Raw genomic sequence first — 13835 nt, 5'->3', positions numbered from 1 at the left:
CACAATTCATAAAGAGTTCAACTTCCTTTTTCTTTTATTTGCTTCCTCATCGGATGAAACTGCAGAGTATTTTGAACCGTGTACTTCCTGTTAAGCCCTGCAACTACATGATCATCAATTCTTTCAATGACTAGTCAACGTGACTTTGAAACCGACTTTGACCAACATGAAAAATTACTATGCGGCTAAAACTTTCTATAAAGGTATGTAGTACAGGGTTTAGTGCTCACTGCCATGTTAGGAAGAGTGACATTTTATTTTTGAACACTTAGAGGTAATACTCTATCCCAATTTTGACTTAGACCACCATGGAAAATTGTTTATGGCTAAAACTTTCTAGTTCATGCTCCCGTTGATTTTCCAACCTTTCTAGAAATATATATAGTACAGGGTTTGGTGCACACTGCCATGTTAGGAAGAGTGACATTTTATTTTTGAAAACTAGAGGTAACACTATCCTAATTTTCAGTTGAAGAATGATTCTTTGGAATAGTAGATGCATTTCCCATGGCCTTCACGTTCAATGGGGTGAAATGTGGAGTCATTTTGCATGTGGAATTTTTTCCCTGGACTCTTGTAAAGGTTGAGCCGTGCGTAATAAACCATGGTCACTGTAAGAACCTTGTAGAGGTACATATTTTTAAGGGGGTGTTAATTCCTCTTTTTTTCTCACTCACAACTTGTAGGATTTCCACTCTTACAAAACACCTTAGATAAAACTTAATACTATGCCTAACCATGAATTTGGGGCAAAAAATATGACGGTGTCCATGTAACGTTGGTTTGAGATCTTCAACTATACAGGGAAGATGAAATTATATGTTGAAGATTTGTATGCAACGAATATATATATTGCTCTGCCAGAATCGTTCCTGTTTAAGTAGCTTATCTTTAAAATCTTTGCTTCATAGACATTTATCTTTTTACCACGGTTACATGGACACCATACTCAATCACCATGAAGCTTGAGTAATTCTGAAGATAGTTGGCTATGCTTTTTATGCAAAACTCAATTTGAGTAAAAATTGTTACAGTTGATATAAGACATAGTATCTCACTTCTTGTAAAAATGTCACAAAAATTGTCCCTACTTCGTGGCATGACCCATATCGTATGACTGGTCAACAGCAAGAGCTACATGTCGAGCTGGAGGTTAGGTACGAAACTTACTGTTACAGCGTCGATATCTGACTCGTGGCCTGTGAATGTTTGTTTGCACATGCCTTCTTAAATTCGTGATTCAGCCAGTTCAAAACATGCATGCTTATATTTGCCCCCGAGTTCTAAAATTTGTGCTACCCGATCTTAGCGCTTATCCGTAAAAAATTGATGTATCGCGAATATTTCCCCGTTTAAATTATTGTATGACTGGTCATAGTTACAGAGTTGGAGGTATGAAACTTACTGTTACAGCGTTGATATCTGACTCGTGGCCTGTGAATGTTTGTTTGCACATGCCTTCCCGGATGTCCCAGAGTTTGGCTGAGGCGTCGCAGGCTCCGGAGACGAAGGTCCGGTTGTCTGGCGAGAGGGAGAGGCTCATTACATCACCTGTGTGGCCCGTGAAGCCTGTGGTCTGTTGTCCGGTTTCTATGTCCCAAAGGCCACTGTGATAATAAGGATAATTGGATTTATATACAGTCAAACCTGCTTTAGCGACCCCCTGTCTACAAAGACCACATTCTTTGTTTCCCTTGAAAATGGTTTCTCATTGAAACATATACTACAGGAACCTGTCTACAAAGACCACTGATGGGGTTTCCCTTGGGTGGTCGCTACAGACAGGTTTGACTGTAGCACCTTCTTCAGACGATAAGTATTTGTAATGTTTATCGAATTAGGACTCATTCTTATTCATGCCTCAATTGATAGAAAAATATTTTTTCAGTTACATGGTTCCCTAAAATCTTTGCTTCCCGCTCCTCAAGATTTTCCACAAGAACCCATTCTGCTTTTGTTGAAGTTTCACATTCTTGTTTTTGATGGTTTGTTTCTTACCCCACTGCAAAGAAAGCATGTACATGCTTGGAAGAACTAGAGAACTGATGGCTTTAAGTCATCTCCGACAGACTGGGTAATAAGGATTAATGCCTTACAAAGGTTACAGGCGTCTTTGGTTTTGAACCCGAGACCTCCCTGAGCCATCGTGCCTGCTTGTTATGCAAATTCAAGAGCATTTCTAACAATCAAGACATTTTTTACAAATTTCAAAATAAACCCACCTTTTTTAATAACAAAAATATTACAAAGCTCACTCACCACCCCCTTCCCCCTTTCTCTCTCTAATGTCTCTCGCTTTCTTTTGTTAAAGTAGAAAGAGCTAAATGCTTGCAAACATTGCTTACCATGACATATCTCCTGAACTAGTTACTATTTGATTGTCATCGATAAATCGGCAGCATGATAGGTAACCTGCAAACAGAAAGATGAAGGCAAAAATTAAACATTTCCATGAAGTAACAATATCACATTATGCTTTGCGTGTATTTGGGTGTAATGTAATGTATAACAAATTACAGTCAACTCTACCTGCATTACTCAAAGTTGCACAAGTCAAGTTTTCTTAATACACTTCCTAAGTCATACAATGTTTTGCAGTTTTTGTACTTTGTTAGGGGGTCTTTTTTTAAACAGATATTTAAAACAAATCGTGTCTCCTCTTTTTCTTAGAGGGCAAATTTGGGGGCCATTTCTAATTTTTGACAGCTGTTTAACCTGAAACATGTTAGTTATCTTCAATCATGACACACATTCATGTTTATTCACATGCAGTTTTAAAAATAAACTTGAAACGGTCACATCTTTTCTCATTGCTATCCATGAAATAAAATATATCAAACTTGGGAATTTTCCGAACGAATGCTCTTTATTATATCATTCACTGATGACTAGAGCTGATTGATACAATTAACAGGATAAAAAGGAAACAACACAGCAATACAGCCTTCACAATAGTTTTCTGAGCCCTGCTTTAATGGCAAAATTGTGATCGATTCCAGCTGACACCAACTTGATATCAATCGCAATCTCAATATCTGTACTTTAGGGAGTTTGCGAGTTTGTGAGTTGCGATTGACTGGAGGACCTGTCGCAACTCCCCATAAAACTGGGCCCTGAAGTGACACTGGTCCAAATGACCACCAACTGGGGGCCCATCTTTGTTCCGGGGAGGGACCCTGGACTTACCGGTATGTCCTGGGAGTTCTCTGCTTACACGAACATTGCCTTCTCTGGTCTTGAGGCTATAGATTGAACATATGTTGTCGAGACCTCCACAGGCCACAAAACTACCGGTAGGAGCATAGGCACAGGTCATCACCCAGCTGGACCGCAATGGAATTGCATGCACCTAGAAGAGAGAGGAGCATTATAGAATAAAGCATAGGGTTACTAAGGAAATGGAAAACATTATTTCAGAGCTTAAGAATTTAAACTATTTTCTTGAAGCCCCACTGCACTTGCTTGTAGCTACTTGCTCCTTATATATATATATATATATATATATATGGGAAACAATGACTAGCGGCCCATGATCATCTTTTTCTTATGTTAATTGAGAGCTGAGTTGATGAGATAGCCACCTGTCAGTGACCTTGCTGGGTGATCTAATCCCTCATGGCAAAACTAGTGCAGACAGGCTTTAAAATAGAATTATATGAAATAAAACCCATACCAAAACACATGGAACCTTATGGAGGTCAAATTTTGTTTTTCAAAACAAAATTTAGGAAAAAATACTTCCGAGAGCCAATCCACATTCCACACTACATACGTTTAGATCTATCCTCCTGGCCTGATAACCTATTTCAACTATATTTCAATCCTTTATGTTCTACATTCTTCTAATAACAACCCCTCCATAAAAATAATGGCATTTGGCTTTGGTACATGTAGCTGATATCCTTGCAATTTAGCAAGGGACTGTCCCCTTCCCTTTTCAAATATACATTTTGCAGTGATAAACAGGCAAGATGCGATTAGATTGCTATAAATATACCATCAGAACTTTGTAACTGTCTTCATGACGGGACTCAATTTCATGCCATAACAATGTGCCTATGTGTGCATTTACAGTATGAGAAGTACATGTACTTTTCACTTGTGTAGAGGCACATATAGTAGTAAATACTTTTCTCTGTATCTGTATTCTGTGAATATGGAGCCATTTCAACAACTATGCTGGTAGTTGTGTTTTTTAATAAGGATAATACGGTTTATGCAGCTGAAACAAACAGCAATGGTGTCAACCGTCTTTCCAATTAACATGTCAATGTGGTTACACCATAGAAAAACTAGACGAGCCACCGATTATTTTTTGTTTGCCATTTATTGTTCCTCATTTGAAAGTACAGTCGTGTGAAACCAAAATTCCAGGAAGAGTATCAAGAATTATATTGTTCTGAATTCTGATACATATCAATGCAGCACGGTCACATTGATTTTCAGTGTAAATTGAGCTGAAACCTCTATTCTCTATAATTTTGTTATATGTTCCCCCTTAAGTGCTATACACAAATACACTTTGGGCGACCTTCCACGCAAGCCGCCGTAAGTGGCGCTACAGTTGGGGGGCAGCTGGGGGGCTTCTGGATAGCACCTGAATGGGAAAGTTGAATGAGCGAGAGCTCGTTCATACTTAGGCCCGCATCTACTGGCGGTGTGGTGAGAGTGCCTCCGTACCGTAAGATCGAACTCACAACTCTGCTCCAGCTAGCTAAAATTCCTTGAATTATTTATATTCTAACTCTAAATCATTCCGTCTCTCACTCTCTTCAATTCAATAAAATCATCTGCATGTTAACATACACGATAATGAATATGTGGGGCACCGTTACAACGGCGTCTCCCAAACTTCGATTGCCGAAAACGCACGCAAAACTCGCCAATGACGGACATCATCTACCCATTCATCCATCGTAAATGAAATAAATTTAGACAAAATGAAGTTGAAATGTCCGAGAGCGGCAAGGAATAATAAGTGGTTTGTCTGTGAGAAAGCAATGATCGTTGCATGCAAGATGAAAGCGCAAGCTGATAGAAGCCCCCCAGCGTGTAATGATAAACGTAGAGGGCTCACATCCATGAAAATTCGCCCGTATCGGTGTATAGGGGAGCTTGGCTAAAGCCAGGGTAAAAGTAGTACTATGTGGGCATCTTGAAAATCCCTTGGATGGATATGAGTGTAATATAAGTGTTTTTTTATTTGTACACAATTGTCAATATATGTTTCACTCAGATACTTCAGTATATAAAACATTTTCCTACATGACTTTCACACAAGAATCATCGTATGAAATATTGTGGTTTTCCTTGTATAAATTTTGGAGGGGAGGAGGAGGAGGGGCAAGATGTACTCAAATTTTACTCACCTTATTAGTTGTGTATGAATCCCAGACTATCAATTTGCCATCCTGTGACGCACTCACTAGGTTTCTGCTTAGAAAATAGAATAAAAACCAGATACGTTCTCATTAACTACATGTACATTCAATACAGTAATATATGTAATTGATCACATTGTGAAACTTCTACATCCTGTTTTGGCCCATGGCCCCATTATATGCTTACTGTAAAAATGATAGCTTAACCAAGCTTTCTATTTTCTAATGCCTCTTAATAACGTAATCACAACTGCCCTACCATTGTGCTTTCCATTTCCTCTCTCTAAACGATGAAAGCGTGAGGCGGAGCTTTTCAAAAGCAGACTAGATGTTAAACCTTGCCTTACTTAATCCATAGAATAGCTGGTTCATGTGCCAACATTGCCAAGAAGTTCCACAACATAGGGCGGCAGAAACTCAAGTCCACAGATTAGTGTTTAGCGTCCTTTTGAGAATATGAGACAATATTTCTAAAAACTATAGACAATGATAAATGAATTAAAATGTAGTGACCCATGAAAGGTTGATGAATGATTGAGGGATGAATGAGGGGTGCTACCAAAATGATATAATTTTTGTGATTGTCCAACTGTGCATTTGAGCTGACTGAAATAATAAAATAACTGCATGACTTTCAAAGCCCCCTATACTGTTTCCTTTCCTTTTCTGTGTGGGGGGGGGGGGGGGCTCAAAGTCAAATCGATTTCAGTTCTCTGTTGAATAAATATATTTCCAGAATTTCAAACATGGAAATCAACTCCCATTTTCTTTTTCTGTATTTAATTAAGTGATAGATGTGCAAAGATATCCTATTTAGATCATCTATCTTCTATATAATTAACAAATAAACATGGATAAAAACCCAGAGGTGGAAAGTACAAGGGATTTTTATATTCACAATTTGATATGTGGTTAAGTGTAGTTATAATAATTATACTAAACCCACATCATGCATACCAAATCAACATATTAAAAACACCAAACTTTAAAAAAGTTAAGCCCCAAAAGCCAATCAGTTGAACAAAATGTTAGTCATTACAAAGATAGATAATCCTATACAGGTAACTACCAGCAATATACAAAACTGCCATGTCTCCACAACCATTAGCCAAATAACAACATTTAAAATGTACATCAAGATTACAGGAATACAGTCTAGAAAAAGTGACTAAAAGGGACCCATCATAAAAAAAATATAAATATAAATAAATAAATAATGTTTGGTTGTGGTTCTTTGCTCACACCCTGCAGTGTGTACGTTCAAAATATCAGCTCTACACTTCTGCAAAGAAAAAGTGCAATTGTAATGAGAATACTACACTCGAAGGAATGGTAAAATAAACTTGGTAAAAGTAACCAAAGTAAAATAGTTGATGTATTCAACATATTCAATAGCATAAATTGTAGAATGCCCTACATGGGAGTTTACTTCCATGCATAGCCTTGATGTGATATCACTTGTTCATATAATACTCTTTATTTGTCAATAATTGGAATGACTCACTTTGGTTGGAGAAAGATTTTTGTTTAAGTAGCCCGAAAGGATTTTTTATGTTTCATTCATTCATTTAATCTTATTTCAACTAATCATTTGGTTTCATAATGATTTCTATTGGAGCTTTTGAGAATGGGGAGAGCTTTTCCTTCAAAATGTAGAAAGTTCAAAATATTGACTACACACATGACCACAGACATACCACTAATACTACAATGTACATGTACATCACTAAAAATATGGGGCACAATTTATCTGGATTAAAGGATTCAAAGGCAAGAATAATTAATAAAACCTCTTTGATAATCATTCCCTTTTTATTACCCCCCCCCCCCCCCCCCCCCCCTCCTTGTCACTTGTTTTGATTTGCTTTTACCTCAAGCATACATCTACACATTTGGTTAAAAGTATGGAAAATAGAAGGGGGGAAAAATCTGTTTGAAACAAAAAGCGATCAATTTTTGCAATATTTAGGATTATATACATTTGATATTATCAATGTATCATTTTATTAGGTAATTTCTCAAGATAAATAAAAATCTGTTTTTCATTACGCTGTAATATTTGTATCACAGTCAGGATGTATCATGTAACACCCAAAACACCATTCTATTTTGATCAGTATTTCAACGTCTCCTTTGCTAAATTCCTGTACACTATCTTGATTAAAAATGTTAATAAAATCATCCTAAAATACTGGTACATACAGTACGCATACGGTGCTACTTGATCCTGAAATAATAATAGATGAATACAAATTCACTAATTAGCATTGCTCTTTTGAACCGATCTAATTAATGTACGAAGAATCTTTTATAACTGAGTGCACACTAATGCCAAGAGCGCAAATATACAGGTACTCTAATCTATATAGTCAAAGTGGATCTCGTCTTTGTAGAAATTTTGTGAGCGAAGTATTACACTGCACACCTACACAAGAGTATGACCATAATTTCTTACATGTACATTTAGTAAAAAAAAATAAAGTCATAGGAAATATCTTATAATTTACATACATGTAAATTCAACATTTGAAAAGCTTGGTTAAGATTAATATAGCCTCCACACAAATTAGAAATGTTTCAGTAGAAAAAAATTCACATGATTTGCTAACCCCACATGCAAAACCTGCCACCTCATTCATACACTTTACATGTATCTCCACCATTTCATGACAATACAGCTACATGTACAGAGGTTTTAGTTGCTACATCTCTATGGAAAGGTTTGGTAAAGGTAAAGGTAAAGTTACAGGTAAGAAATACTCAAATTATAAAAGCAAGAAAATGTAGGGGGAAAATAAATGCGCTCTACTCTACAAGTAAATATATAATCAAATGGAAAATAATACAACATTTACACAGATTTTTACTACCAGAAAAGAAAGTATAACCACGGCCAAGCAAGAAAGATAGGATAAAGGTTTCTAAAAGTTAGGTGCTATACACAACAGTATCGCTTTCCCATAATTAGATTCCATTATCAAGTTTTAATTAATAGCACCTACATAGCAACTAGATAGAAAAATAGGCAATAATACATGTAAGCCACACTTGGGCATAGTAAACTGGAGGGCGTTTCACAGAACTTGTCATCAGTGACAAATGACAGTTTTTGTTATAAGCTACTGAAATCCTTGCTTCTGATTGGTCATCAGCAGATTTGTCACTGATTTTTGTCATTTGTCATTGAAAGAAGGCTTTGTGAAACGGGCCCCTGGACAGTTCAACAATCAGATTACATAGAATACATGTTAAAGAGGCCACTCAAAGCTACAGTAAGAACGAAAAACAAAGGAAACGAAAGCCACACTAAGATAGAAGTATGTAAAGTTGCGTTTTGTATCACGCTTTGCCCTCCTTACCTTGCACTATTATTTAGAAGATAATAATCCAATAGTTCCAGATACATACAAAGGGTGGAAGAGAAAGACAACAATCATGAATAACTTAGGCTTGGATTGTGCGACAGCCTTAGTGGGGGGCATGTGTTATATAAATGTCTTTTGGAAGTATCTTTAAAATGTTGCTGCATCTACTACACATTTGTACCTGTTCTTTTATTTCTAATTATGCAAAAACATATTTGGAATGATGTACGTAAAAGACAGTTTATGATTTAGTGGAAAAACAAGAAAAACGGGGAGAGAAAACAGAGTGAAAATTTAGAATTAAGATGCATCTCACACCTACTTAATGTAAATGTGTACAATCATGTACAAGCACAACTTTACTTGATTTTAAAATGCTGTAAAAGGTAATGTTTTTCTTCCAAATGACAATAGCAAAGTTTGAATTTTCCCCTAAAGGTTGATGTTTAAAAAAGAGAGGTATACATAATAATGACACCATCTGTGAAGTCCAGGGAATCTGCTGCATGTGGGCAATGTCAATTATTATCATATACATGTATATCAAATTTTATTAAAAGTGGAATTGGAAAACAATTACTGTACATGAACACTGTAGATCTCTTTATTTCCAAGTGGTCACACCATATCAAACAAATGTTATACTGGTAATTAAATTATTTTTTTCCTTCCATCTCTTTTTTTTGTTGGTATCTATATTCCTTTCTTACAGAAACTGTAGGATTCACACAATGCCAATGAATAGGGACATGTTATGATATGGATGATAAAATGGACTGAAGCTAGCAGGCATATTTGCATTGATATTTCCTGTACCAATCAAGTACATGACACAGAAAGTAAAGGCTACCTTTAGCAAATACGCACTGTACCTGCTTACAATGTGTTTAATTATCCAAATTCAAAGATATGAATGTACAGGGACATGAAACTCGGAATAACTCCTTTATAGCATGCATACATCTAACTGACATGTAAGTCTGCATTCCAAACTGTAGCTGCCCCCCCCCCCCCTCCAATTAAAAAAAAGAAGCTATTTATAGAACTGCAATTAGCATATTGAGCATAATATGCTTCTACATTGCATGAGAGAGAAGAAAAAAAATTGAAAAAAAATTAAAAATCATTTGGCTTAGTGTTGGCAATGGTTTAGCATGAGCCACGTGTACACATATGTACCAATGTAGTGGTAAAAATAGACATTTATAAAAACATTCTCTTTGCACGCAAAGAAATTTTTCTGTAGTAAGTGCAATTTGGAATTTGATTTGACTAGAACTTCCTTCTTGCTATTAATGTTCAACAGTGAATATACACCAGTTTCACAGATTTTGTTTCAAAGCAATTAAGCTGACATTATGGTTTCCCATAGATATTTGCCTGTCATTCACATTGACAACCTGAAAACAGAATGGGAGCAATGAATTTTAGCACATTTTAGTTAATACTTTTGCATTAATTTTTTTTTGTATGGATGTAAAGATTTCCTCTTTTTAAAGTATGATAAGGAGTAGCTTCTATTGCACAGGCAAAATTTATATTTTCTTCATACCATTCTCCTTTATAACAGTAACTAATTTGGGGGGGATAAAAATCCAGTGGTTTCATACAAAAGCATGCTTTAAGGTTGTTTCCTATTTTTAGATTAGAGTAAAATACTGTATCTTTCCTCGATAGAAACTCTCCCAAATATATCAACTTAATAACTTGTTCGTGGCAGAATTATGGAAATCCCTCGGAAAATGAATTTTGTTCATCTCCCTTTCTCTTTTCTCACCCTGAAAAACTAATTTCTCCAAACTTTATGGGGGGATCCACATTTTCTCATTTCAAAGAATATCTGGGCAAAAGACTTGAGCTTGCAGTAAATATGGCCAAATACCTCCACCTCATTTTGCATAAAAGCTTCCTTGTCTATAAATGTACTGGTACATATGCAATTTAGCATATTTTATCCGAGGTTGAATGGTTAGTAAATAAAAAATGGCTTTTGCAGCTTTGAAAGAATGCCATGCATGGCGATTCTTGTTGACTAAAACTGAAATAAGTTTGGTTAGATATCATGGGGCTGGCGCCTTGTATATATCATACCTTGAATCTGTACCCCAATGCATGGCGTATATTTTTGCCAAATGACCCCGAAGTGTGCGACGAGTTCTCATTTGAATTCTTCCAACTGGATCCATATTCTGTGTGACTTGCATCAATGTGGTATCTTGTACAGCCTTCCTGGCATCCTGTACAGAGAGAGAAAACAATTTGCGAAAGAAAGGAAGAAAAAATTCATGAGTTTTGTTTACATATATTTCAAAACCAGAAATACATACAAAAGTCATTTGAAAACACTTGATCGGGAAGGGAAATATTCCGAGAAAATATAGATACAACAACAACAAGAAAAATCTGAAAAATCTTTAGTACACAGCTGGGGGGGGGGGGGGATTCAAAATAAAAGTTGTATTTCAAACAAGGTAGCACACCGACCTTTAGATGTACCTACATTTCGTACAGGTTCGTTGGTAGGTACATGTATGCACTTGTATACCATGACATTTTTCATTAAATATAAATGAAATATTTAAAGAACACACATCCAAAATAAGTGGTCAGTGAGAATATAATAATCGTGATCGTTTCTTGACATTTTTTTCTATTGGCAAGTTAAGAGTGATTGAGCTTATAAATAGCGATAAACAAATTGATATTTTCAAAAAAGGGAGGACATCCCATTGTGTATGTTTGTTTATTTGTTTGTTCTGAAGCACATGTGGGTTTGAAACGTGTGCATGATAATTAAAGGCAAAACAGCTGGCCGTAACTACAGCATCACTTTCATAAAATAACATGTGAGAGTGATCTAAATTTATGTATGAGCCTTGTCCCATGTTGATTTCCAGCAGTGTATTGCTATATTCAACACACATGTTCATGTACATGTACATCCCTTTTCTTCTCAAGTGTTTATTTCATCCCATGCCAGTCGCTATATTCAAGTCATTCTTATAGATTATTAAAGACTTGTTATAACCAAGGCAGCATTATTTACAAAATATGTTGTGACAGTGACAAATTATATTGAAAGAAATACTAATTAATAGCTTTCTCCTTTCAGCAAGCAAGTCGGCCAACAATTGGCATTCATCTTGCAAGGCTGTTGCTTGCTGTACACCGTTACACCAAGTCTAACTGATATTGCCTTTGTCTACAAAGGGAAGGTTGGATGATGATGGGAGGAGGTATACTACTTAGCTACCATGGTGACGCACATCATCCAAGTCCGTTTCTATGTGGTACTGAAATGATGGCAACCAAACAACGCAAATCCACATTGTAATCAGGCATTGTATCGGAAATGTGAAGCATTATGAAATGAAATAGAAGCAGAAGAATAATTGTATTACATCCACATTTAGGAATGCGAATCTAATAATGGATGTTTTGTAAGAGCATTTATTTGACTAATATGCTTTACAGGAGGGATGTATAACTGTATGCCTTTTTTGTTGTTTATATAATCAAATGGAAATTGGACGCAACTTGCTAAGGTTGTATAATATAAGAGGACTGCATATATAACATCTTCATGCCTATGAAAAGCAATATATTTCCTTCCCATCAGCCAGCATCACCATGGCTCAACGCATGTGAGAATGGTGTTACTAGGCAACAAAGGCAAAAGAGGATACTCTACGCATGCCGAGATGACTAACCGCACTGTGCACGGTATAATGCAGCTAATTATGTATGCAGAGAACACCTCCCTGTTAAGCTCACACAGCAGCAGCCCTGCTGTAGCTTATGCGGCGGCCGCTGTGCATTGCTCAGCGCACACTACCACCACATCACTACTATACCCTGCACTTTGCTTGCCAGTGTAATGTACATGTAGATGTTCACATGGGCGTAATACACACACGTGAAAAAGCCTTGGCTACTGTACAGGCAGCTAGCTATGGGCTGGCTTTTGCCTACATTGACATCATGTACAGTACGAACTACGTGAATGTATGCCCTTCATGAGATTATTCCAAGGCATTTTTATGTTATCTCCCATTAAAATCTGAGAAAAAGCAAATTGCGGTATAATTGGCATCTAATGAAAGCACAACAATATCCCATTCAAGGCCTTAATAATGACTTGCATAATTGGTATTTTGGTCACCTCCCATGCCATAGCATACTGTGTTAGCTCCATATATTTTGGAGGGTCTTGAAAAAAATGAGCAAATCATTCTATTTTTATTTCTGTATAGATGCTCAGCAAGTGCATTTCTGGATCAAATTTACGTGATATTTTTTTTCTTTGGACATTTTCACACAGGATGAACATGGTCTCTAATATGGCTAATAGAAAAAAGTAGCTCCATTTTTTAAATAGTAAATCTCGACTTCCATCAAGTTGTTAACCCTATATCATTTTTTCTACTTGCTTCAAAGCAACATGCAGTCTGCTCAATCTCCTTTTATCAGTGTGTAAATGTCATTAAAATGTGTAGCATCATTTTGCTTTTCAAGGTAATATAGAATCTATTGAGTTGGTCCCATAATTCCTTGTTTAAGTGTCTTGATTCATTGATATCAGTAAAATTATATGGTAGTTGGTTCATAAGTCCATGTTCTTGGAGACCCTTTGAATGCCAATCAATACTTGTTTTGATCTACTGATTTAAACATAGGAAAACTAGTTTAAAGGTAATGCAAAGTTTTGGGAAATTTTGAAAATTGGATGGATAGTAATTCTTTAATTTTTTTGAATAACTAGGAAATTTAGCCCCTAAAACATTTCTGCTTTCGAGAAATTGAAAGTTAGAAAATTTACCGGTGCTCCCGGTAAATTTCAAATAGTGCCTAAGGTTATTCCATGGTAGGTGCGACCATGAAAATCTCAGAATATGTAGTTCCGATATATAATTTCCAAATGGGGGAATAGCAAATCGGTCAATTGTAGTCAAGAAACATCAGTGTTTTAAAGCTAAAGTAATATCAGTCTTGAGAGGGAGCTATGCAACAAAGAGTTTATTATGTACAATTTCATCACTTTAGACTCGATTTCAACCGCGAGAACGATCATCGAGTATTGTAAAGTTGC

General features: G+C 36.2%; 1 protein-coding gene across 5 annotated transcripts in view; it reads right to left on the bottom strand.

The window, feature by feature from the left end:
* Window positions 1-13835, bottom strand: part of LOC115917973 (guanine nucleotide-binding protein subunit beta) — a 46363-nt gene that overhangs the window by 8910 nt on the left and 23618 nt on the right. For 2 of the 5 annotated variants that reach the window (XM_030979736.1, XM_030979745.1), the window contains exons 4-9: window positions 10838-10983; window positions 8741-8746; window positions 5370-5436; window positions 3187-3349; window positions 2346-2412; window positions 1406-1607 (exon numbers count right to left, since the gene is read on the bottom strand). In XM_030979736.1, the coding sequence (XP_030835596.1) occupies window positions 1406-1607; window positions 2346-2412; window positions 3187-3349; window positions 5370-5436; window positions 8741-8746; window positions 10838-10983 (651 nt within the window). The remainder of the gene's footprint in view (window positions 1-1405; window positions 1608-2345; window positions 2413-3186; window positions 3350-5369; window positions 5437-8740; window positions 8747-10837; window positions 10984-13835) is intronic. The other 3 variants (XM_030979750.1, XM_030979757.1, XM_030979765.1) reach the window with 3 other exon arrangements.

The sequence above is a fragment of the Strongylocentrotus purpuratus genome, unplaced genomic scaffold (assembly GCF_000002235.5).
Source record: "Strongylocentrotus purpuratus isolate Spur 01 unplaced genomic scaffold, Spur_5.0 spur5_contig_816, whole genome shotgun sequence".
Taxonomy (NCBI): domain Eukaryota; kingdom Metazoa; phylum Echinodermata; class Echinoidea; order Camarodonta; family Strongylocentrotidae; genus Strongylocentrotus; species Strongylocentrotus purpuratus.
This window is presented reverse-complemented; position numbering and strand designations above follow the sequence as displayed.